We start from the raw sequence: 26,227 nt of genomic DNA, 5'->3' as shown, positions 1-26,227 counted from the left end.
ATAGCCACTTGTCGATCTTCCCTCTTAAAAAAACAGACAGTCAGGTGATTTCATTTTTTCGGTTGGCTGAGAAGTGGATATTCGAATCGTAGACGCGAGAGCGCCGATACAATTTTGTGTCTACGAACCGCTGGAAACCTTTAGTTACTAAATATAATATAAATATAATGCATAACCATAAGAATACTGTTGGTAGAACCTCTTGTGAGCCCGCACGGGTAGGTACTACCACCCCGCCTATTTCTGCCGTGAAGTAGTAATGCGTTTCGGTTTGAAGGGTGGGCAGCCGTTGTAACTATACTTGAGACCTTAGAACTTATATCTCAAGGTCGGAGGCGCATTTACGTTTTAGATGTCTATGGGCTCCAGTAACCATTTAACACCAGGTGGGCTGTGAGCTCGTCCACCCATCTAAGCAATAAAAAAAATGTAATAAATCTTTAGAAATATTTCTAACGGCAGTTCCTTGGTATACTAATACAGTGAATCTTTAATGAGACGTAACTAGTGTAGGCATATAATTCCGTTAATTAAAATTAATACAGTCATATTTCTTAAACTAAACACTCGTCTTTCCATACAGATCTACAAAGCGACAGTAATTTAATTTCTCTCGAGCAGAGAGCGAAACAAGTAACACTCTGATTCGGCAAAAATCAAACTCTTTTATTCTTTATGAATAACAAAATTTAACGCAATTGAAATATTAACGAACTTAACATTTTTTTTTTTTTATTGCCCTTGTAGGCAGACGAGCATACGGCCCACCTGATGGTGAGTGGTTACCGTCGCCCATGGACTTCAGCAATGCCAGGGGCAGAGCCAAGCCGCTGCCTACCGGACTAACTAAGCTCCATGGTATTATTATAAAGATCAAAACCATTTGAAATGGAGTGTGAAGCGTGAAACGAGGCGCCATATTTCTCGAAAACATACTTACGAATCGTACCATTCATGAACGTACCCATCAATTCGTAATGTATATAAGATACATTAAGCTCATAAATCTTTCAGAGAATTTCGGAGGACGTGATTTAGCGTCTGTTGTGTGTGGTTAGGGTAACGCAGCTCGTGTAGCAGGCGGACACTTGTTTGCTGTGAAACCACTTATTCACACACACACGGATGTGTTCATAATATGAAAACTGTTCTCGGGATTATTGTGAGCATTTTAAATATGTTCGAAGCCCAATCTGTGCCTATTGATTTTCCGCGAACTAATACAGAAAAGAATAAATAGGATACGTATATCCATATAACAGAAAAATACACACAAAGGGTGTTATTTTTGTGTTCTTGGTATAATTTTTTCTATACAATGCCTATTGAAAGTATGTTTCAGAAACCATAAAAATAATACAACATTTATTAGGTTACCTACAAAGAAAATCATTTTCAAAAGAAAAGAAGAAAAAAATACTAAAAAGCTCGTGAAGTTGTAGGCATAATTTTGTTTAACGTATATGTATCTATCTATATTCTATATGATCCATTCATCTATGTCGTTTGCATATATTATGCAGAACAAGATGTGAAGCTCCTATATCGTTCGTCGCGGCGTTCTCGTCTAAAATGTGTGGTGAATTGTAATAAATAATAATGGTTTTACATTTTGACATGCGTTTTGTATTTCGTTTAAAATGAAAATGTTACAGAATGCAAACGAATTTAAGTGGTATGGAGAGCAAACAATAAATTTATTGTGTTTTGTGTTTTTGACAACCAATTTAACAATTACATTATTTTTCGTCGTCGTGGCCTAAAGGATAAGACGTCCGGTGCATTCGTGTTGAGCGATGCACCGGTGTTCGAATCTCAGGCGGATACCAAATTTTCTAATGAAATATGTACTCTTCCATTGTTCACGATTGACTTCCACGGTGAAGGAATAACATCGTGTAATAAAAATCAAACCCGCAAAATTATAATTTGCGTAATTACTGGTGGTAGGACCACTTGTGAGTCTGCGCGGTTAGGTACCACCGCCCTGCCTATTTCTGCCGTGAAGCAGTAATGCGTTTCGGTTTGAAGGGCGGGGCAGCCGTTGTAACTATACTGAGATCTTAGAACTTAAATCTCAAGGTGGGTAGCGCATTCACATTGTAGATGTCTATGGGCTCCAGTAACCACTTAACACCAGGTGAGCTGTGAGCTCGTGCACCTATCCAAGAAAAAGAAAAAAATACTGGAATAGTTAGTTGGCCCAATGTTAAACAGTCGAGAACCAAGGTTAGTGCTGCAAAATCTGTACAAATTACCTTTGCTTTGAGAGCGGGTGACTGTACATTGATCGATAGTGAGGCTGGTGGTGTGATGGTATAATGGTGGCTATGCATCTAAATTTAAAGCTAACCTGGTATGACCACACAAAGACTTAGAGAGAATAAAATTGAGATTCCTCCCTCCGTGCGTCGTGTTCTTCAGTGCTGAGGATCGTGACCTTTACGGACTTTTATTAGGACTAAGTTCCTCCATAAAATTGAGATAATTAAGATCATTTGGCAAACAATCATCCTCAAGCTGAGAGAACATCCTTTTTATTTACAAATGCATTAATAAAGCCTTTCTGGATATACTACAGAGCCCTGGAAATCAGCTAATCACTATTCCAAATTTTTAAAGACGCTGGGCTGGTGGTTTGAGAAGGAAATTAAAAACTGTTGTACAGCAAACAAAAATAGTAACTACAATAGAACAAAAATCAACTTACTGTGTATTCGTTTGAGTATAAAATAATCGGACAAAGAGTTTTGAAATTACCATTATAAAATTTATATTATATTAATTTCAAGTGCAATTTAAATTATTATTTATTAATTATAACTAATTATTATAACTAGAGGTCCCGCAGTAGTCGACTATAATTAATTGGAATTGTAAGTTTGTACACTATTATGATTGTATTTTCAACGCCAAGACTACACTATAGAAAAATATTAATAAAGACAAACAATATTTAATATATTCTCAATTTGACCACAGACGTCAAGAACATAAGTTTGACAATGAATAAATAGTATGCATGCGTGTGTGTGTCAAATACAATGGTAGTGTGTGTAATGTTTTCTTTATTGATTTAATGCATCTTTTATGCATTATTTTAAAAAAATATTAGCATTGTGCACTTCTTCTCTATATTCTCTATAAGTGTGGAAAATTTCATACTCCTCCGTCCGCGCAATTTTCGTAAAAAGGGTTACAAAGTTTTTGCTTCACGTATTAATATATAGATGAGTTGACACATCGCAGAGCGTATACAAACACATATTGCCATATGCGAAAACCGCCCAGTTAATTAAAGCTGATCGCAGAAGGAAATCTGGAACTAGTATTTTTAGTAAAAAAATAAACTTGTTTCAATAGAATTCGCTAATCAAAGACATAATTCAACATATTTTTACGGTTTACATATAAACTAACAAGATTCGAAGATTCGAGAAACAATTCGAAACCCGAATTACATTTGTGTCAAATGAAAATGAAGCATTACTTCACAAAATTCATAACAAAAACTTACATAAGATTATATGTACATACATATCTTTTAGCATTGTCGTTTGATTTAAAATTCTATGACGTAAAATGTACTTACTGTGCGCCTCCACCGTTGCCATTAGCCAGGATACACTATTTATTCCGAATAAATCAAGCATAAGTCGTGTAAAAAAAAATATTTACACAAAAAGCACTGCTCGAGTGAAGCTAGAATCGACAGGAGACGAATTCCCTATTAAAAGAGGTGTACGCCAAGGAGACCCTATATCACCAAAATTATTTTCAGCCGTCCTTGAAATGATATTTAGGAACCTAAAATGGACAAAGGGACTAAATATAAATGGTGAAAATCTAAGTCATCTTCGCTTTGCAGACGACATTATTTTGTTTTCAGATTGCCCAAAAACTCTGGAAAGCATGTTGCAACAGCTATCGAATGAAAGTATTAAAGCAGGCCTGTCAATGAACTTAACAAAAACTAAAATAATGTCAAATTCTACAAATATAGAAATAAAAATAAATGACGAGGTAATAGAATATGTACAAGAATATATATATCTTGGACAACTTATATCTCAAGAAGACTGCATGCAAAAGGAAATAGAAAGAAGAATTGCTAATACCTGGAAACGGTTCTGGTCGCTAAGCGAAGTAATGAAAAATAAAGACATGCCTATAAAACAAAAGAGAAAAGTATTTAATATGTGTATTCTTCCATGCTTACTGTACGGGTGTCAAACTTGGGCGTTGACAGAAGAACTATCAAACAAATTAAAAATTTGTCAAAACGGAATAGAGAGAAGTACAATAGGCGTAAAAAGAAAAGACCGAATAAAACTAAAAGACATAAAGAGCAAGACAAACTTTAAGAACGCATACACAACTTACAAACAGCTAAAATGGCGATGGTCTGGACATATGATCAGAGAGAAAAAGGAGAAATGGACCAGTTTAATAACTGAATGGTATCCACGAGATGGTAAAAGGAATAGAGGTAGACAGACTAAAAGATGGGAGGACGACATTATAAAAATAGCTGGTACTACATGGACGCGTACAGCAAAGGACAGGACACAGTGGGAATCTTTAGAGGAGGCCTTTGTCGAAGGACAAGCTGCGATACCACAACCACCGTTTGCCGATATTTAATTTAATTCCATAAGGAACTTAGTATTTAAGTTTTGGCATGTTTAAGTAATTTGATATAGTTTGTAAAAATAAGAACAGCAATAAAGGCTTTTATTTTATTTTATTTTAAAAGTCGTGTAGTCTACATAAGAGATTCATCCTAAGCGACATTCTTGAAATCTACTGAGAAAAAATCCATTAAATGTTCTTCAAATCTAATATCTGTCACGTAAGCCCAATTGACCGTTTACAAAAATGACGACCGATGAGTCTATAAGTATTTGCTCTTCGTACCCTTCGTTATCGACTTTTTTTGGTTGATTCCTGACTATGCCTCAATTGTTCATCAGTAGCCTAAGAATATAAAATAGTTGCAAAAGATTAAAACATGATTTTGGTAGCAGCGGGTCGATTTTGTTGCGGGCATTACTCACGTATAACGTTACCTACGGGGAGTAGTAGTTCTTTATACCAGAAGCCCTTTTGAAGGTAATACAAAAAAATCCTTAAATTATAGGCTCTTCAAATCCTCTATTGCATTGTAATTATCTATTTATTGTTACTATTTTTTTTTTATTGCGCAGATGTGTGGACGAACTCACAGCCCACCTGGTGTGAAGTGGTTACTGGAGCCCATAGACATCTACAACGTAAATGCGCCACCCACCACGAGATATAAGTTCTAAGATCTCAGTATAGTTACAACGGCTTCCCCACCCTTCGAACCGAAACGCATTTAAACATTCCTATTGTTGTTGTAGCAGTCAAATAAAATTAATCAACTTAGACCCACTGGGCATCTTCCGTAAGACGGAACCATAATGCGTTCTGACACAATAATTACATAAATTTGGGAACCCTACTGCTTATGGTTTCATCTCACAATATCATTGTTTCCTTCGCTTAGACATATCCGAACCCCCTTGAACCCCAGCTAATTCGAGTCATTCAATACGGCTTAGTAAAACTCGCCCATCGACTTATCATTTCGCCTTGAACACTTAATTTCACTCATGCATACCTATTTACTACTAGTACACGCATAGAGATCACGCTAGTATAAAACATGTAAAAAGCACTCTTTGGCAATCTTTTAGACAATTAAAATAACTGAACGGTTAATGCCTCATAAAAATATTCAAATACATTTTCTTTGCGCTCCATTGTTTTCCGAACATAATTAATTGTGTACCCGAACAGTTCATAGGTCGATACGCTAAAACTTCCCTAATTATGAACGTCAAAATGAGTTTCTAAACAACGCGGACAATATTAAACTCATAACTCATAATTTTTTTCGAAGTCTGCCGGCCCTGACTTTTATATTTATGACAAGATAAATCTTGAAAAACGAAACTTGTTACATAGTTATTTATTCAGTTACTAAGTTTCTTTCGTTATCCATTTTTCTCTACACTAAAAATGAGACCATCTAATAATTAAAACTAAGCGGTAATCTCGTGTTTTTAATGTCATTATATTGTTTGAATACTTCACGGCTTTCTTTCATGATTACAGATGACTAATAATGATAAAAATAAAATATTGATACTATTTTACTTTGTGGATCTGTACAGCCCACATGACTATTTACCACCAACCTGCTTGACTATTTCTTCTGCCACGAAAAAAGTCATTTGCTAACATTACTTAAAATTCTTCAAAATTGTATTAATCAAATTTTTTTTGTTTATATAAGTGTGTGTATATATGTGTATATAACATCGATTCTTCTTCTTCCCCTAACCCAGTATTTCCTCTTTTTCTATTCCGGCTTATCATACGTGATCTCTGCACTCTAACTCTCCTCTCGCATCTCTTCCTTCACAATGCTCCTCCAAATCTATTTAGCACGCCCCTTCTCACATTACCGTCTATTTCCATACCCAGGGTCTTTTTGGCCCCATCACCATCTGATCATAACGCCGCCATGTGTGCGTAAAGCTAAAATCAAGTCAGATTGTAACGGTAAAATGATTTTCGAAACTACCAATAATACTCGTAGTTGCAATATAATTCGTTCTAATTTAACCTTTAATATTAAGAAAAATTCAAACGATCTGCAGAACACTCGATCTCAGAGCGCGCAATGTATCTGCAATCTGGCTTTGGGTTACATTGCAGCTTCACACACTACGAACTCGGCTTGGTCGATCCACATAATTTATTTCGTTACATTACATACATTTGAACACGCCCTATATATACTCTTCGTCTCATTTCTTCTTTCCTTCCTTAATATATTACATGTATCTTATCTTTGTTAGATCAGCGAAAACATTTGTATGCTATGGAATTTGCAGGGCCGAGATAAGATTTTCCCGTAAGCTTTTGCCCGTTCATTCTGCCTCGTCGTGCTAAGTCGCGATTTTGAAATATGCTTTGTCGCTGCTAATATTAAAAACAGCGTAATTATTTCTAAGCTTTATCGTTTACAATACCAGAGTCGCCGGAGCTTCGAGTAAGAAACGTGTGGCTTTATTCAATTATAATACAACCAGCCGTAAAATTAACATTATTATTTATTGTCATTTATTTATATTTATTTAAAATCTTATTAATTACATAATATTTTTAAAAAGATATTACAAATACAACTTTCAAAAAACACTATATAAAAATAGATTGCCGCTGATGGCGGTGTCTACGACACAAGCCACCAGTGGTTAGGACTCCAGAGTGAGAAACCTCCTCACAATGCGTGCAGTATTGAGGATTGTGAGGAGTCATTGTCGTTATTATTAGGGAGTCCAACACTCATATAAATATTAGCCTATCCATTAAGTAGGTACATGTGTTTTCTACATGGATACAAAGTTTCAAGTCAATCGGATGCATGGTTCAGTAGTTATAACGGAACATCCGTAAAAACCACTGTAAATTTATATATTAGTATAGATAGATATCTGATCAATAACTTCTACTGGCAATGTAAAAAAAAAAACAAAAAAAAATTACTCCTTTGGCCAGCAATTGTAAGGGTTTATTATAGTTTGACGGTTGATGTATTAGTGAATATATTCATATTCAATTTCATAGATTTTCCTAGATTTAGATAGCTCCTAGGGCTTGTATCAAGCGATAATGCACGTTGTCATCAATTTCTTAAATAAAATATGTAGTATTGTACGAAAAAAGAACGCTCTCTGTCCCACCCCACTCTGTTTCTCATTCAATCTGGGCAGGAAAATGTAATTGAGGCCAAAATAAAATCTGTGCAAAAATATCAGATAATAATTAAGGAGTTCTCATATATCTAAAACTCAAAGAATTTGCGTTATACTGCCTCGACCCATAGAATAAAGACTCAAAGCGTAGTTTAAACGACTTCTTAACTCCCTCGGAATTATAATTTAACTTCATTGCTCGAAGCTACGAAAACAGTTCAATCAACTAGCTACTTCAGTCTAAGGCTAATTTAGTATCAAGGATAATAGTATCAATAAGGAATTTAGTATCAAATTGTTTCATAATTGTTGTTCTGCTGTAGAGCTGTATATCTTTATAATATATAATATATCTAATTAATTTCGAATTATTAAATTAAATTAAATAAAATGATAGAGTTCTGATGTTGTGCACGGGTCATCTAAAAGAATGTGGATAGATTTTTATATTTTTTTAAGGTTTTTGAAACATAAATTTTATAATATTAAAGTTAGGTTATTAATAATTTGGGCATTTGACATTTATATTAAAAAAATACAATATTATCATTTAACAAACAGCTATTAGCGTTTATAAGCGCTTTTACTCATTAGTTCTAGTAGTACTTTTTTATTGCTCACAAAGGTGGACGAACTCACGGCCTACCTGACATTAAGTGGTTATCTATTTCTATTTCTGTCCAAAATATGAACTTTGAAAACACCCATAGCTTAATTTTTTTTATAATAGTACATACATGTAATTTACTTATGTTCATGAAAACTTAGAATATTTAGACACGCACCGATTTAGCGGTAGGCAGCGGCTTGGCTCTGCCCCTGGCATTGCTGAAGTCCATGGGCGACGGTAACCACTCACCATCAGGTGGGCCGTATGCTCGTCTGCCTACAAGGGCAATAGAAAAAAAATAACACTAATTAATATGTTTTGTCCATGACCACGAAAACTGTAAAGTATTTGAAATCGTAAATAATATAAATATAAATATAAATAAATATAATGACAATAAAAACGTGAAGTTACACCGCTAATTATGTCTACGACTCGCAAAAATCTAAGAAAATACAATATGGCTTAGCAGGTTTATTTGCTGTTTACTCTAGTTATTTTGCGTACATTAAAAAGCTCAACAACACCGTTTCCTATTAAGATTACAAAATTTATAATAATAAAACTATACTATACCTTAAAGTATTACAATGAAAATTGTGGATTATTGGCAAAATGGCTAAACGAATGTTGTCATCCTCCTTGAGACATGAGGTTCAAGTTCCAATTGTGTAGCTTAACGGCTGACAAAGCTTAACTTTCAAACCGAAACTTCTTTGCCTCGACAAAAATAGGCAGTGTCACAACCCTGCCTCTCATTGCGTAACTTTTTGCGTAAATTTATGTTTTTTTTAAATGAACACCAGACTATTTTCTCAATTCCGTAACTTTTTGCGTAAATTTACGTTTTTGGAACGAAGTTCCTTATGGGACGATGCGGAGGGGAACCCAAACCGGGAAAAAACGTCCGTAACGTAAGATTTTTATTAGTAATGCACACAGTGTACGACTTAACTTTGTATTAACGTACAAAAAATAACATATTTTTTTATCATTCATTGACCACGATCTCAGAGCGTTCGTTTGCGCAACACACTAACTCTTATGCAAACAACCGTGAATGATGTGTACCACAATAAGCTCGCACGTTACCGAATGACCGTGGGTTGTTGCGAAACCACCAGTTTTATTTTTTTTACACCTCGAAAAGAACTTAAAATTAATATTTTTATAATAAGGAACTTCGTTCCTATCCGGTGTCCCACGACACCACACATCTTTTTTTTTTTAATAAACACGAGTTTTTTTTTCAAAACGTACTTAGGTAAATACGTAGAAACGTATATCTGAATTCTCATTTCAATATTTGAACCAACAAAACTGTGAACAAAACGTAGTAATATCTAAAAGGTCTCTCTGGTTTTTCACTTGTTGATCATCGCTCTCTACGCTGCTCAGTAAGTTGACCTCCTTTCGTAGTTCGTTTCACACTACTCACTCCGCTTCGTGTCACAGAGCTAATTTGCAAATATCTGGGGACTGCGATATGTCTGACAGTCAAAATTGTTCGATATTTCTCACGCCGCATTCGGATTTATCCATCTACGTTGTTTTGTAATATTAATCGCGCGTTGCAAAACAGTGGCTATTGTTTACGGCAAAACACAAGTTTATTAGCGCCTTACGAATTTTAAAATGTTTTCGTTTGACCGATTGCTAAGTTTGACAGTGCGTTTTCAAGCAGCTCTGGAAACGAAGACAGTTAACAGAGCCGTTAATGCCAAATATCACAGCACAACAAAAAAAGGACTTTTTGGCGGGAACCCGAGGAATGAAGTTGTGTGATTTGTTATATTTTGTCTATTCAGTGTTTCCTGAGGTTCAAATCTGTTATAAGGGTGGTTTATAACTATTTAGTACCTGTGAAGCTTGTTTCTGCCCCTGGCATTGCTGACGTCCATGAGCGAGGATAACCACTTACCATCAGGTGGGCCGTACGCTCGTCTGCCTATACGGTAATATAAAAAAATCTATATTTCTTGACTTTCACACAGAAAGAACTAATCGTATTTTAATGTTATTATTTTTTTACTTCAGGTTTCGTCTTCACGATAAGAGGATCCCAGGTGTTAGTTTAGTTCAGCTCATTTTTATCTCACTTTAACGGACGCCGGAGATATTACTTCGAAACGAATCAACTTAAGCTCTGCTTGTCTGTCTTATTTTTTTTCCTCAGTTTTATTTTAATTTTATTTTTATTGCCCCTGTAGGCAGAAGAGCATACGGCCCACCTGATGCTGAATAGTTACCGACGCCCATGGACTTCAGCAATGCCAAGGACAGAGCCAAGCCGCTGCCGACCGCTCAATACTCTCCACAAGCCTCTTTTGAAGAAGGATATATTATCATAGCGCTCTGGAAACACCGTGGAGGGGAGCTCATTCCATAGCCGGATGTGCCTACGATACTTTTTGTTTATTAAAAAATTAAACAAACTGGTGAAAGAGCTCACCATTCCCCATAGGGAGCCCCATAGATAACGTGAATGCGCACCCACCTTGAGACACTAGGTCGATGTCTCAATGGTATTGCGTAAGTAGTGACGCATTATACATTACTGTTAATTTAATTGTTTTATTTTTGAAGTCACGAACTTAGAACAGCCAATAAAATAGGAAAATATATATACGGTGCCAGTTTTGTCTGTAGCATTTCGGGACTTCAAACAAGATTAAATTCTTAACGTGTTTAATTTCAAAATTGAAATTTTTGGCGGACTTTCGGCGCGCACTGTGCAGGTGGGTTCCGTGGAGTCGAAGTGGTGGAGATCGATGGGCAATCCTGTCCTAGCGTTAAAAAAATTTAGTAATAATAAAAAATTAAAAAAGGGTAGAGTACGGCGTTTTTTATTTTCATTAACTCAATAATGAATTTTATTGACATTGTCATTTACGACGTTTCGTATCATGTACAGTTTTCGTGGTCACGGATAACTTTCTACAAATTAGGATGATTTAGAGATGATTTTATTAATCAAAATGGTGAGTTAGTTATGCACATTACATACTCATTCGCATTGGATCAATGTCACCAAAGAATAAAGCATTCATTTTTCCTAACACATCCACACACGGCCTGATGAAAATCTTCCTACTAAAATCGGAATTCTTACCTATTTAAACTGGCATAAACTCTTTTACACGTTCTATGAATAAAGTAATAAATGTTTCGGTTAAAATCATTTTTCTTCATTTGAAATAGCTGTCGACGCTAAAGCAAGACGCTTATTCGCGTTTTCGCGTCTGTAATCTATGCTGAGAGCTCGTTTACAGTATTTCAAAATAAAGACACGTTTACGACGAGAATCATTTCTAACCACTTTTATTGTAAGACTAGTTAATTTGCCTAAAGGATCATGCTATAACTGATATAAAAATATTATCGCAAGGGGGTTATGAAAGAAGAAACTGTTCTCGAAATTATCGACGCACAACGCCATTACACGCAGATGGACTTTTCGAATTAAAATGACAGATAGTAAAAAAAAAAAATTTTTTTAAGATTTAAAAAATATATGTCAAATCTAATATTAATTAACTTAGGGGCGGAGCAAATAAACTCTTAAGGTTCTATTGTTGTCATAGCCATAGCCTCACCTCTTGACCCTCAGACGCCTCGTATAAGTTTCGCGCCGATGTTGGGCAAAGGACTCCGTCCATATCTCATTATCTGACCAAGACTAAGATATCCATTATTTTTCTTATCAGTCCATGGCGCTCTTAAAGTATATGATCCACCGTCTCCGCATGCTCATTGTTCATTCCATTTTATGTCACACAATACAATAATGGACACGAACACTTACTTGCAGTTCCATTTTTATTAGTAACTAGCTGTACCCGTCCGCTCCGCTGGGCATTTAAAATTAACATTATTATTTCTCACCCCCACAAAGATTCTCATAATTAACGCCCCCGCAACTGGTGTAGGGAGTCCAACACACATATAAATATTAGCCTATCCATTAATTACATGTATTTTCTACATGGATACCAAGTTTCAAGTCAATCGGATGCATGGTTCAGTAGTTATAACGGAACATCCGTAAAAACCACTGTAGATTTATATATTAGTATAGATATTTAACATTTCAACAACAAAAAAAAACATTTTTTTTAAATATATTCAAAAGGAAACGAATTGGGCTAACGAGCGAGCCATTAGCAGTGAATGCGTGTCATCGTTAATGTCACACAGGAAAATTACCATTATTTTGTGTCCGTCTAGTGTCAAACATGCATTTTTTGTGAAACCAAGCACATGCGACGCCAAATATAGGGAACTCGCTTAATGTACACACGTAACACGTGTCAGACGCGCGTAATTGCGATATTGATCTTATACAGTACATCTAAAGTTCTAAATGAGATCGTTTCAGTTTTATCGTTTTAGTCGCACGACACTTATGTGCTTCGGTATGGCCCGTTCATTCTTGTATTAGATCGATATAAACGTTTATTACGTTTTATATAACATGTTTCATGAAAGCTCAATTGAAAATATTTTATTAACTAAACTTAAGCTTAAAAATTAAAAACATAAAAATGTCACCCACTCTGTTGGTAGAATAAAACAAAAAATAATACGATTTTTTATTTATTTTTCTATTGCTTAGATGGGTGGACGAGCTCACAGCCCACCTGGTGTTAAGTGGTTACTGGAGCCCATAGACATCTACAACGTAAATGCGCCACCCACCTTGAGATATAAGTTCTAAGATCTCAGTATAGTTACAACGGCTACCCCACCCTTTATTACGAGTTTTTATTATTATTACACTTTGAATAAAAAGTTTCTATTGTTTTATTATTAATCTGCATTGAAAGTTTGGTTATTTAGACGTATAGCCAACCTCATATAATCTCCTCAACATTTAAACAAACTTGTTTTCGTTCCGCTCTAATTGACCGTTTTAAGTGTCGCAAGTGTGAAAATTCAATAATTAATATCGTTAATAATTCTCTTTTGCGATGCGTTCTCGCGGTCTGTATCGGCTGGTTGGTTTTGCGTGGAGCCCGGCATTCGTCTCCCGGCCACCGTGAACGACGCACGTTACTGACTCGCGTGGGGCTACCTCTAAAACACTCTCGTATATTGGGACATTAATCATATTATGTGTTAAGTGATAAAAAAAATATCGTTCAATATGAAAGGCAGACATCAATTTCGCCGTAGATTCAGTCTGCAGCCTTCCTTCATGAAGGAAGAACACGAAGAAGAGAAGAAACACCACAGGTGATTGTTTTTCATTTGATAAAATCGGTCGGAAAGCTAATATTATAAAGCGTAGCTCTTTATCTATTGTAGCAATCGGCTACGACGCGTGGATCGGTGTAGAGTTTCGTAGCTGTTGCGTCTTAAAACGTAGATAAGAGAAGTTTTATAGTAAAAAAGTTATGGTTATTCTTTGCGTAAAAAATAAAGATTCCTTAATGTGTGATTGCTGTTTTCAATTTTTGAAGGAAAGGAAATCGAATATTGAGTTTTCTTAACCGAAATAATCTAAAATTAGCCTAATAGCTTAGTAGTACTTAGACTTTAATATATATAATAACTCTATTAACTCTAGTAACTTTGTATTTTGATTTATTAATTTTCAAAACCTAAGTAAGTTAAATAAGTATTTCGTTTTTGTTATAAATCGTCAAAAAGCTTATTAAAGCTTAATATATATATAACAGTTTCTTTTGAATTTTATATAAAGAAAGTCCTTTTCCAATTTTCTGCCGTTTAGCTCTTTTCATCTTCCGTCAGATGTATGATGCGAGTTAAGCTAGTTACGGTCTCTAAATTCCGGGAATTCATATGAAAATTTTCAGAATTCTTTTAAAATGAAAATTCTTCAGGCTCTTCTGAATACAAGAACACAACGCTTACAAAAGGAATCATTTCAAATCTGTTTAGCTATTAATCTCTTCGGGAATATCAATTTTATCTATTTTATTAGCGTGTTTTACGTTTTTTTTTTACCGATGCTGCACTTCTGAAACAGCGACGATTAATGACGACAATTTTAGTTTGACATTAATTTGAATACAGCGTACCGCAATTCGATCTTTTTGTATTTCCATGAAGCCAGCGTGCATTCATGTTTGAAGGTGATTAATTATACTGATTATCCAATGCAATAAGAATTATACGTAACGTAATGCACGTTCTATTTTTGTAACAATATTGAAAAATGATTTTGATAGCCTCTCAACATTTCAGTGTTAAAATCAAACTCATACTAAGCTAACAGTGTATATTTAGGTTTATTAGTTCGATGTCACTGTGTATACCAGTAGACAGATTCGGTTCATTTGAATATTTCGTCGATCGATTGTGAGCGAGCATGCGGGACCCCGCAGCATACAACTCTCTCTACGCATCATTAGTTCAATATGAAACAAATTTACAAGAATATTCATTCTGAACGCAACTGGAACTATTTTTACGGGCTGAAATCGCGTTTTTTATTACTAGCTGACCCGGCAGACTTCGTAGTAGTGCCTCAATCGATTAATAAAAGGCCTAAACTTTTGTATTAAATAAACTTAAAACAAACAAAAGGAATCTGTCCGACAGGGGACACATCAAAGGAAAAATAAAATTCTTATTTTTATTTCATTCCGAGCATTTTCATATTTATCTAAACCTTTTAAACCTTCTCTGGACTTCCACAAATAATTCAAGACCAAAATTAGCCAAATCGGTCCAGCCGTTCCCGAGTTTTAGTGAGACTAACGAACGGCAATTCTTTTTTATATATATAGAAGATAGATTACTTCAAACATTGTTAATACGTTACACTTTTCGTGGTCACGGACGACCATCGTCATAACGTAACCTGTAAAACCGATTCGTCGATTAAACCGTAAAGTTTTAATTGTGTCTACAGCTCGCGAAAACCGAAGAGAATATTTTTAATTGTAAAGTCGCGATTTATCGTAAAATTACTATCTAATACGAATCAATAATGAAAGTAATTTACAAAAAATATCTTCTCTTTTTCTCTGTTGTTTTCTATGTAGCTCTTGTTGCAAAATTCTCAAGCTTTTTTAAATCTGTTTTATGATTAAAATACAATCAATAGCTAGCACAAATTAAGTTAACATTTAGCTTTTACTATATTTTTGTCTTTTTTGTAGCAGTTTCTTCTAAGGTCTGTATCTATTAATCTTAATAAAAGTATCTTGTAATTTTATACTTTGAAATTAAATTTGACACCTATATCAATTTAAAGAATTATGTAAGATTGTGGATTTTCGATTCTTGGAAAATGCTCACTAGATACTTTTTTTTTTTATTGCCCTTGTAGGCAGACGAGCATACGGCCCACCTGATGGTGAGTGGTTACCGTCGCCCATGGACTTCAGCAATGCCAGGGGCAGAGCCAAGCCGCTGCCTACCGTTTCATACTCTCCACAAGCCTCGTTTGAAGAAGGACATATCATAGCGCTCGGGAAACACCGTGGAGGGGAGCTCATTCCATAGCCGGATGGTATGTGGCAAAAAAGACCTCTGGAAACGCACTGTGGATGACCGCAGTGGCTCCAGGTAGTATGGATGAACTCTACTTCGGAGGCGGGCGGTGCGATGGTAAAAACGAGATGCCGGTATCATCTCGAACAATTCCTCAGAGCACTCCCCATGGAACATACGGTACAAAATACAGAGGGAACCGAAGTCCCTCCGCAGACCCAGAGGTTCCAAACGATCCGTGGTCATTCAGCGGATGATACTCGTAGTAGGCAAGTATCCGACGTAATACTATATGTAATGTGTATTTTTACTGGTGGTAGGATCTCTTGTGAGTCCGCACGGGTTGGTACCACCACCCCGCCTATTTCTGCCGTGAAGCAGTAATGCGTTTCGGTTTGAAGGGTGGGGCAACCGTTGTAACTATACTTGAGACCTTAGAACTTATATTTCAAGGTGGGTGGTGCATTTACGTCGTAGATGTCTATGGGCTCCAGTAACCACTTAACACCAGGTGGGCTGTGAGCTCATCCATCCATCTAAGCAATAAAAAAATAAAATATGTAAAATATAGTTTAATTTCTTCGTTTTATTTTGAAAGCACAGAAACATACTTGACAAGTTTTGTGTTTCGGGAGGCTTATATTAAGCACTGAATTTAACTATTACATTTATTTGATGTTAAGCGTAATCCTCTCTACAACGCCGAGTGAATTGCCGGCTTATTGTCTGTTGACTATAAAGAGCTTTTAATGGGAGAAAATATGTAGAGATTAATGTAGAATGATTAGAAAAGAAATTGTAATAAATCTAATGTCAGAAAAAAATCTATATTCGGTATAAATATGGAAAACGGGTACTTAGGTTTTAGTTAACAAAAAAAACATTGTCATAGACATCATATACACTTACATATAGCAATTGTTCTGGATAGCACCCTATATTTTTTTGTACTTCTGACAATGCCCATCCCAATGCCAAATGCTCACTGTCGAGTATATAAGACTTGAAACATAACAAACAAACAAACTCATCATCGCAGCTGTGATATAAAAGTTGATTGATTGAACAATGATTGAAATGAATTTGGCACCTACCTTAACATAATATTGGAATATTTGATGGTGCGTCTAAAGTTGTATTAATTCTGAGGGCTTTTATTGAATCCATCGAAATCTACATTTTAATAAAAATAAAAAAAATTGATCCTCCTCCAAGCAGGCGCCTGTGAATTTCTATTGAAACATGTTCACAAAAATGATGGTAGCGTCAGTCACAATGCTCTTCTGTAAGTATTGTATTATTATGAAATATATAATGTCGTGAGAATATCGCTATGATGTTCATTTTTCCATGAACGGCGGCTTTGATTAACAACAACAACAAAAATAAAATCTCATTTAAGTAGTTCTGAGCAGCGTGTTTAGAATTTCCAGCATAACCAACCTACGCATATGTACTTATATGTATTTAGGTGTGGCTACGGGATTTTCGCAATTGTACATTTTTGTCACAATTTTGGTGGGACAATTTTGGTTGGCTGGTTTGTTTCATTGAACATTTTTTGTCGCTGCAACCGAGCTCTAGCAATATTATTATGACCATTACTTCAATGAAAATAAACAATCGATTTAGATATCACGGTAAAATAGGATGTTTGGGTCTATCGATTCGAAGCCTTTTCAGCAGGATTAGTAACTTTATAGGTCTGTAGACAACATTAAATATAACGCATAAAACTTTCAGAATTCAACGTGATACACAATTTTTAGCACAACCAATTTATGAAAAAATAGCAGCCCGCTCCGGCTCCGCTCGGGTCTTTAACAAAAAATTCAGCGATATTTGACGTTGTTTTTTTTTTAAATAAAATAACGCTTATTGCGGCATAACTATAATAGTAATACCTAGTCAGGTCATAAATTCTGTCACATGTTTAATGTAAAATAATTGAAACAAGTTTATTCATTATGTAACCATTTATATACCAAAATGAACTTAACAAAACATAGATTCTTATGACACTAAAGTTTATTCAAAATGACCTCCATGATTTTGAATACAGCCACCAATCTGCGCGGCCAGTCGTCTATCGCAGCACGAACGAGGTCCATGTCAATATCGGCGGCTGCCTTAATCAAGGATGTCTTGAGTGACTCAAAATTGGGATGAGGCTTTGAGCACGCCTTTTCCTCCAAGTGTTACCATATCTTGTAATCTAACGGATTCAAATCTGGACTGGAGGAGGGCCAGTCTTCGTGCCGGATGAAGTCTATTTCACGCGCCGCCAGCCAGTCTTGTGTGCTCTTCGCTCTATGAGCTGGCGCCGAATCTTGTTGGAATACCCAGTGCCTGTTATTGAACATGGTATGAGAAACAGGTTCCACAAGGTTCGTCAGGACTGTATTTTGATACACAACTGCATTCGTTTTTACACCTTTCTCACAAAAATGTACCTCTGTTAAGCCCCAATAAGAAACTCCCAACCATACCATGAGCCAGGATGGAAAATGACCTCGTTGGACACGCGGAATACGGTTGCTCGCTTCTTCACTACTGTGTGCGTACACCTTATCATTTTGTTTGTTGTAGCTCTCTTCTACGGTAAAAATTTTTTCATCCGAAAAAAGAATTTCCCGATATTTTTTTCCCGCGTACCGCTTCAACAAAGCGCGGCATCTCTTCAGTCTCAGGTCCATTAGACGAGCATTCAAACGATGTCCTGTTTTTCTTCGATATGCCCGAAGCCTTAAGTGTTCATTTAACACTCTTTTCACCGTGGTTCTGCTTAACCCCATCTGAAGGGCCAACAGTTTCTGCTTACGTTTGGGATTTCTTTGAATTCGCGCCTTGACAGCTTTTATCACTGCTGGAGTCCTAACAGACCGAGGGCGACCACTTCTTGACCTGTCATCTACACTAGAGTCTTCATTGTATCGTTTGATGGTACGATAAACGAATCTTTTGGTTATATTCAAAATTTTCAGTATGTTAAAAATTTGAATTGGCGCGTAACCGCAACGCAACACGGTCTTCTTTAAGCGTCCGCTCCATATTTAAAAATGAGTAAAATTCTAAAAGTATACATTTTTTTTTCATGAACAATTCGAAATTCGAATTCAATAAACTTTTTTGTGGCCAGCATTCTAAAAGAAAAGTTTTTACTGTGTGACAATACTTATGACCTGACTAGGTATATATATATATATAACATAATATAATATAACATATGCTGTCGCGACACTTTTTGTAAATAATAATGTGTTCTACAAAGTCGTAGTACATTATTTTATTCTATCGTCAATAGTTTTCGCAGGGCACGCGATGTAAAGAATATTTTAGGTATTTTTTTTACACCTTGAGTTACATACATTATTGGAGTTTTAGTAAGGATCCCTATTTCTTTTTTCAAAAATGATTATAGCCTATGTCACTCGGAAACAGTGTAGCTTCCAAATAGTGAAAGAATTTTTCAAATCGGTTCAGTAGTTTCGGAGCCTATTCAATACAAACAAACAAACGAATCTTTCCTCTTTATAATATTAGTATAGAAGTATAGATAACGTAATAATACGTACCTACGTAAAAACAAGGATTTCTTTTCAAATTTATTTTTCTGAAAGGCTTCTGTTCACGGTTCAGATCGTGAGAATGTTTTCCTTTTTTTTTTTCAAATAATTAATTTTTGTAACAAAAGTAAGTACAAAATACCTTGAGTTCGGGAAACGTTTTATTTTGCTTGTAAATATTTCACCGAAGCTGCGTTCCGTTATTAAACTTTTAGTCGTTGTGAATTTTCTGATTGAATTTCGGTGAAATAAAACAACTGTTTGTTTTTATCTTATCTGTAGAACCTACGTGTTCACAAAAAAAATATTTTATGTCAATTTCAAAAGATGACGCTTTTTTTTTGTTTTATTCTTTTGTTTTTTAAAAACCAACAACGTTTTTTTATGATTTACAATTAAAATTACAAGAATCGAAAAAAAAGGCATCTTTTGAAATTGACATAAAATATTTTTTACTAGGACATTTTTGGTACACAGACGAAATGCGTGAGACGGTTTCACAGAACAAATAATTATTATATTTTTTCTCCAAATCTGGATCGTGTACCGATTTCGATATAGGTATCTACTAGAGCCATTAGGAAAAATGGTACAATAAGTTGGTTTAACTTGCTTAAATTGGTATCAGAGCTCATACACACATAAAATAAATGCCACTACCAGCTTAAGATGTTCAAATAAAATAACCTTCCTTCTGACAGAAACTGTAGGTTTATGATTTTCCCTTCCACTTGATAGCTTTATTTTCATTACCTTCGTAGGCAGGCAAGCGTGTGGCTCTGATTTGATTATAAGTGGGCACCGTCGGCTATGGATATCAACAATGCTGACTACAGTAAAATAAGATCCCCTACATACGATGATTGATTAGTAAAGCCCTTACACAGCTTTCTGCAAATTGTCTTACACTCTATATCTTATGTTTAAGTTATTAAGTCAGAAATTACCCAAAACGAACAAAAGCTTTAAAAATATGGAATTATAGTAGATAAAAGTCACGTGATACAAACAGAATGAATAAAACCTAAAAAAGTTTATTTGGGTATGCTAAAATGTATCACACTATTTTTATCCGCTTTCTGACAATCCTTCCGATTAACGCTAATACATACCCGTACAAATTCTGAGCATTGGGCAGACTTAAAAATGCTATACACTTGCTTAGATGGGTGGACGAGCTCACAGCCCACCTGGTCTTAAGTGGTTACTGTAGCCCATAGACATCCACAAGTCTCAAGTTTATAGTTACAACGGCTGCCTCACCCTTCAAACCGAAACGCATTACTGCTTCACGGCAGAAATAGGCAGGGCATTAAGTACAAATTGGTTTATTGTAAATTCGATGCATCCAATTGGTTGGTAGGTAGAAAATCGGTTCGTCTATGCTTCAGAAATAGCAATTAAGTAAGCCTTTATCCTTTAGATTTTTTAAAAAAAAATTATATTTTTTATAACGTACCGAAAAAAATATTTTGTATTCATCGCTTCTGTTCGAGCTTACAAGGAAAATACTCAACTAAAAAAATCAACAAACGAAAAACACATTTTGGATGAAAAATTCAAAGTGCTTGCTTCTCGGCTGTCAAATGTCACCTGTTGCGAGAGCTTTGTCGCGATCGTCGGGTCAGGTGCTACAAAAGGCTTTGTTCATTATCGATTACTTCGAAACCATTTGCTTCACAATACAGCATGATCATCGTTTTTACACCAACCATTTAATCCCTATATCTGTAAAACGTTTACGTCAATAACGCCTATTGAAGGATTTTACAAAGAAAAAAATTAAATGTTTTATTTTTTATTTTAATGATATTTATTGTATGACTGTTTGTCGAACGCTATTAAATAAAAAAAATATCGATTTGAAACACTGCTGTAATTTATACCTAGTGGTTTTGAATGAACTTCCTTGCACGATGCCTCAAGAGTACTTATTCATAATGACGTATATTTATCAATCACGTTTGAAAACAGTCCCACACGAGTCTCATACATATTAAGAATATTTGTATATCATTTAACTTTAATATATATTTTCACAAAAAAGGAACAAGAACCAATAATTATACTTGAGTTATTCCAATCAGTGATCTGATTAATAGCAATTTCTTCGAAAGAACCGCCCTTCGAAAAATATTCAGAAACATAATATGTATTAGTGCTGTAAAAAAGTTTATTACTTTTTTATTGTGACAGCGACACATTTTTTTTTAATATCTTCTTAATCTTAGATAATATAATTAATAAATTAATGTTCAACATCGAATTAGTGTATGGTACATTTTATTTTAGGCGAATACGCATCGTTTTCGATCTTGAATAAATTCAGTCATTTGCGAGAATTAATTTCGATGACTCAATTTTTAAAGACGACGACGAAAAAGTTCTTTTTTTTGCGAGAAAAAAATATGGCCGTCTACTAGACGATACTTTTGTAAAATGGCGCCCCTAACCTGTCACCTTTAAGGACTGATTATAACGATCCATTCGTGCGGAAATTACGCCGCCCTTGAGCGTTCAACAGTCGACCCATCGTGTCTTAACGTCGTATGACTTTATAGTTCTTTCGAAGAATTGGATGTCTTTGGAATAACTTTTAATATTACTTTTTATTGCTTTTGCAGGCAGACGAGCATACGGCTCACTTGATGGTGAGTGATTACCGTCGCCCCTGGACTTCAGCAATGCCACGGAAAGCCAAGCCGCTGCCTACCGTAAAATCTTACAAGTCAATGTTCGCGAAACAATCAAAAAAAAAAAAGACGTGTGGCACTCAGAGACTGCCGCGGTAAAGCTATTGCATAGCATTTTTTATCAACTTATGCAATTATAAATCGACAATAATAATATTAAAACAACAATAAAATAAGTTCCGGCGAGAAATTCAGTGGGCTAACTTTCAATGAATCTGCTACATTGTATGTATTCCATTTTGACCGCGAACTCACAAGAGGGCGCTGCATGAGAGAGAGACACGCCTTTGGATGCTAGTTCTAACTCTCATTCGCCCAGAATCAATGGTTTAGCTAGTTTATTTTTTTATTTTTAATGCCACCCCAATCACTGAATGAGTAGTAGGAGTAGTAATAAAATTCTTCGACTAAGCGATAGAAAATGGCACGCCCAACGCATTGTAATGTGATATAATTTTCTATTTTACAATTCCGTTTGTCGCCGATAGATGACACTTGACGTAAAAGCTGAATCGCGCTATCGTTTTGTTACTCACGAAATTATATCACATATTTTGATAGTACATAAATCGGTGTTTAGACTTACTTTAAACACTACACAAGCACAAAGTGTGAATGTGTTGAGCGCGACCCACATAGTAGGCGTAGTGAGGGGTGGAAGGTTTTTTTCGTTACAGAATTTCACGATTCCGCTCTCAAGCCGCGCTCAAGGCCCGCGATAAAATCTATGCAATAGCTTAAAAAAAACCACATGCTTTTCAAGGTTTTACTCTTACACGAAAAAACACTAATATTATAATATTATACTATTATTATAACCTTTACATATGCATATAAGTGCGTGAACACAATACGTTCATATGTAGTATCATAGTATTATTTTTTTGTAAACAAGCTCTTTAGCTGTTCACTTTAATATCACCATAATTTGTCTGAAATATGGGGTAACAAAGATAAGGACAGTACATTATTAAAATCCACGCAAACGATACCTGACACGAGCTCGTAATGTGTCGGTTTTCCGGAGGTAATACCGAGTGTAATACTCGGTAATATTTCACTTTTTATACCAGAGACTTTTGAAGTTATCAACGTCATTCACATCTTCGGTACTTTTGTTCTTCAAAGCTGTGTGATATATGAGAAACTGATTATTTCTTATTACCAAGATACTAAAACTCATTTACGCATTTTAATCTTGATGTAGGAAACGTTGATTAAGAGTTTTAAGACGGTTCTATTTAAATACATTTTCTTCGTTTTTATAGCATAGTCGATTGAACGAACTGTCGGCTTTGTCCAGTGTTAAGTGGCTACCAAAGCCCGTAGAAACCTGAATGTTATTGTGACCACCTACCATAAGATTAGAGATATAAATCTCAAATTATGGTTTTGAGGTTTGATTTTCATTACGCGATGTTACTCTTTCACCGTGTAAGTCATTCGTGAACATGAGCTAAGTTCATTTTTTTGTGAAAAAAAAATGGTACCTGCTTGGGGAGTTTGAACACTAGCATAGTATAGCATCGCTCGATACGAATATACCGAACGAACTTATCCTTTAGAATACGACGATTCCAAGATTATTGAACCATTTTATAAAGTATAATTCTGCCACCATTTATATTTCCTTTGGAATCTAACGAGGATAGGCTTTGCTTGATGTTGAATAATCACGATAGAACATGGATATTAGTAATGCCAGATCCAGGTTTTCTTCAAACTCTGTTTGAAAAGTGACATATTTGCGCTCAGGAAGCATAAATGAGACTATACTTATGCTTTTTAAAGTCAAAAGTCTGTGTCCATAAGCAAAGCGTTACGATGTGTGTAGTGGTTTCCAACATTTTGGGTATCAAATTTATCGGAACATCGACCCCAAAAACACAATAAAAACTCTTAAAAAAATGAAGAATTACTTCTTGAAATTACGGTATAATCAAATAGCATAACATTGATATGCATGATAATCAAAATCAATTACAAAGCCTTAAAGCTAAAATCGAAAACTGGGAAAAGCATCGATTTTAACTTAACCAGCCGAAAACTGAATTCATTTGTGGTGTTTTTGTGAAATTAATAAGCATGAATGCTTGATCTAATATTAATTAAAAAAAAATCCATAATGGACTTTTTACATCGCAATATCTGATGTTATTATGTTAGGAATAATAAATAGTCTTTGCTTTTTTGAAACAAACGTCCATTATGTTTTGTATATATCTACAAACATGCATATCTTTCAAAGTCGTCGTACAATGCCATCGAAAGAAGTCTTTGGATTATGCCATCGTGAATTTTAATGTTTTTATTAGTGATGATTAGCATACTTTTCTTTGGAATGCATAGGTAAATTAGTTCACCTGATGCCCTCGAGACCTAAAGTCGATGTTTCGGTTGTATAAAATAAATAGGATCCTACTCTTCAATCTCCATTGCTCATTGGCGGCAGCAATCGCCATGGTAACATTATTAACCGACTCGCAACATAAGGCCCGGTCACCGGGCTCGACGAGTAAATTAACCCTCAAACACAGCCCACTGAGTTTCTCGCCGGATCTTCTCAGTGGGTCGCGTTTCCAATTCGGTGGTAGATTCTGCGAAGCACGACTCTGGCTAGGGTTCGTGTTAGCATCGTCGTCAGGTTTGAGCCCCGTGAGCTCACCTACTAGTTAAGGTTCCGCTGAAATAGCCTCTCAAGGCTATCAGGTTAGGTAGGAAAATAAAGCAACATAAGGTAAGGTATTTAATTGTTTACCCACCAGTAACCAATTAAATACTTTACCTTGCGCACCTTAATACGAAACTGCTGCACTATACGTAATTAGAAAGAAAGTTAACTCTACGAAAACCCTTTTAACGTTGGGCTAGCGGTTTTAAATTGAAGCCATTTTCATGTCACAAAACCTAAACGGTCATCATTGTCGTGCATTTAATTACACAAAATGACTTCTGTGACTGAGATAATTCAAGTTCTGTTTTAGTTACTCGATGAACATATGAATAGGAATATTAACTATATCTTTTGATGCAAAAGATTTTGAGGGGACGATGTCTTAGGCAAATATTTTCAAGCGTTCAAATAGCTAGTAGTATAGGTTTATTTTTTTTCGGGTTTTATGCGTTAGAAATTTTTGGAACGAAGTTCCTTATGGGACGTTGCGGAGGGGTACCCTAACCGGGAAAAAAAACGTCCGTAACGTAAGATTTTTACTAGTAATGCACACAGTGTACGACTTAACTTTGTAACAACGTACAAATTTTTTTTTTATCAATTAATAAATCATAATAAAAATGTATACCCGAATAATTATTTTCTTTACACCTCGAATAGAACTTAAAATTAATATTTTTATAATAAGGAACGTCGTTACTATCCGGTGTCCCACGACACTACAATTTTTTTTTTACCAATTTATGTGGGACTTTATGTACTATGTACAACCGATGACGGTGCTTCTGGGAAGATTTATTGCATGCCATGGTTGTGGGTTAGATTCCCAAATCGGGAAAATATTAGTGTGCTGAACAGATTTGCTTTCTCTTGGGCTGGGAGCTGAATGTCTATTTAAGCATTATCTATATATATAACACATATGTATTATATATACATATATATTTAAACATATATATGTATGTATATCAAACTCTGGTTCCCATAGTACAAGACCCTAGTTTGGGGCTAGGAGACCGTATGTGACTTGTTCGCGGCTATTATTGTTACTATTATTGTTTATTCATAATTTAATTCATTTATTGATTAACATATAAATTATTTATAGTTAAAATACATATTATTATACATTAAATTATTAATAATTTCAAATACTATCCTCAAACATTTTGAGAATAGTACCAACATCACATCTTAAGACAAGTACTAAGTTGATTACGACAACAATCCAGACAGGTTTAAAAGCTTGTATAAGACATTTTTTGTTATAAGAACATTAGAGTTTTCGAACATTAATGTCTTATCCTTTGTTGTTAGGGTCCATCAAATATACAAATTCGAAACGAAGATATTACTTTGGAAAGTAATCCGGGCAATCAGATAACACGATTCGGGTTGAAAAGGTTTAACAAAACCCGTCCGATTACAAA

General features: G+C 35.2%; 1 protein-coding gene across 1 annotated transcript in view; it reads left to right on the top strand.

The window, feature by feature from the left end:
• Window positions 1–13,417: 13,417 nt before the first annotated feature.
• LOC101739751 (ras-related protein Rap-2b) overlaps window positions 13,418–26,227 on the top strand; it is a 40,102-nt gene continuing 27,292 nt past the window's right edge. The window contains exon 1 of the mRNA XM_012694091.4: window positions 13,418–13,635. Coding sequence (XP_012549545.1) covers window positions 13,547–13,635 — 89 coding nt within the window. The 5' untranslated portion in view covers window positions 13,418–13,546. The remainder of the gene's footprint in view (window positions 13,636–26,227) is intronic.

Source organism: Bombyx mori, chromosome 10 (assembly GCF_030269925.1).
Source record: "Bombyx mori chromosome 10, ASM3026992v2".
Taxonomy (NCBI): Eukaryota; Metazoa; Arthropoda; class Insecta; order Lepidoptera; family Bombycidae; genus Bombyx; species Bombyx mori.
The sequence above is the reverse complement of the archived record's forward strand: the minus strand, read 5'-3'. Positions and strand labels throughout refer to the sequence as shown.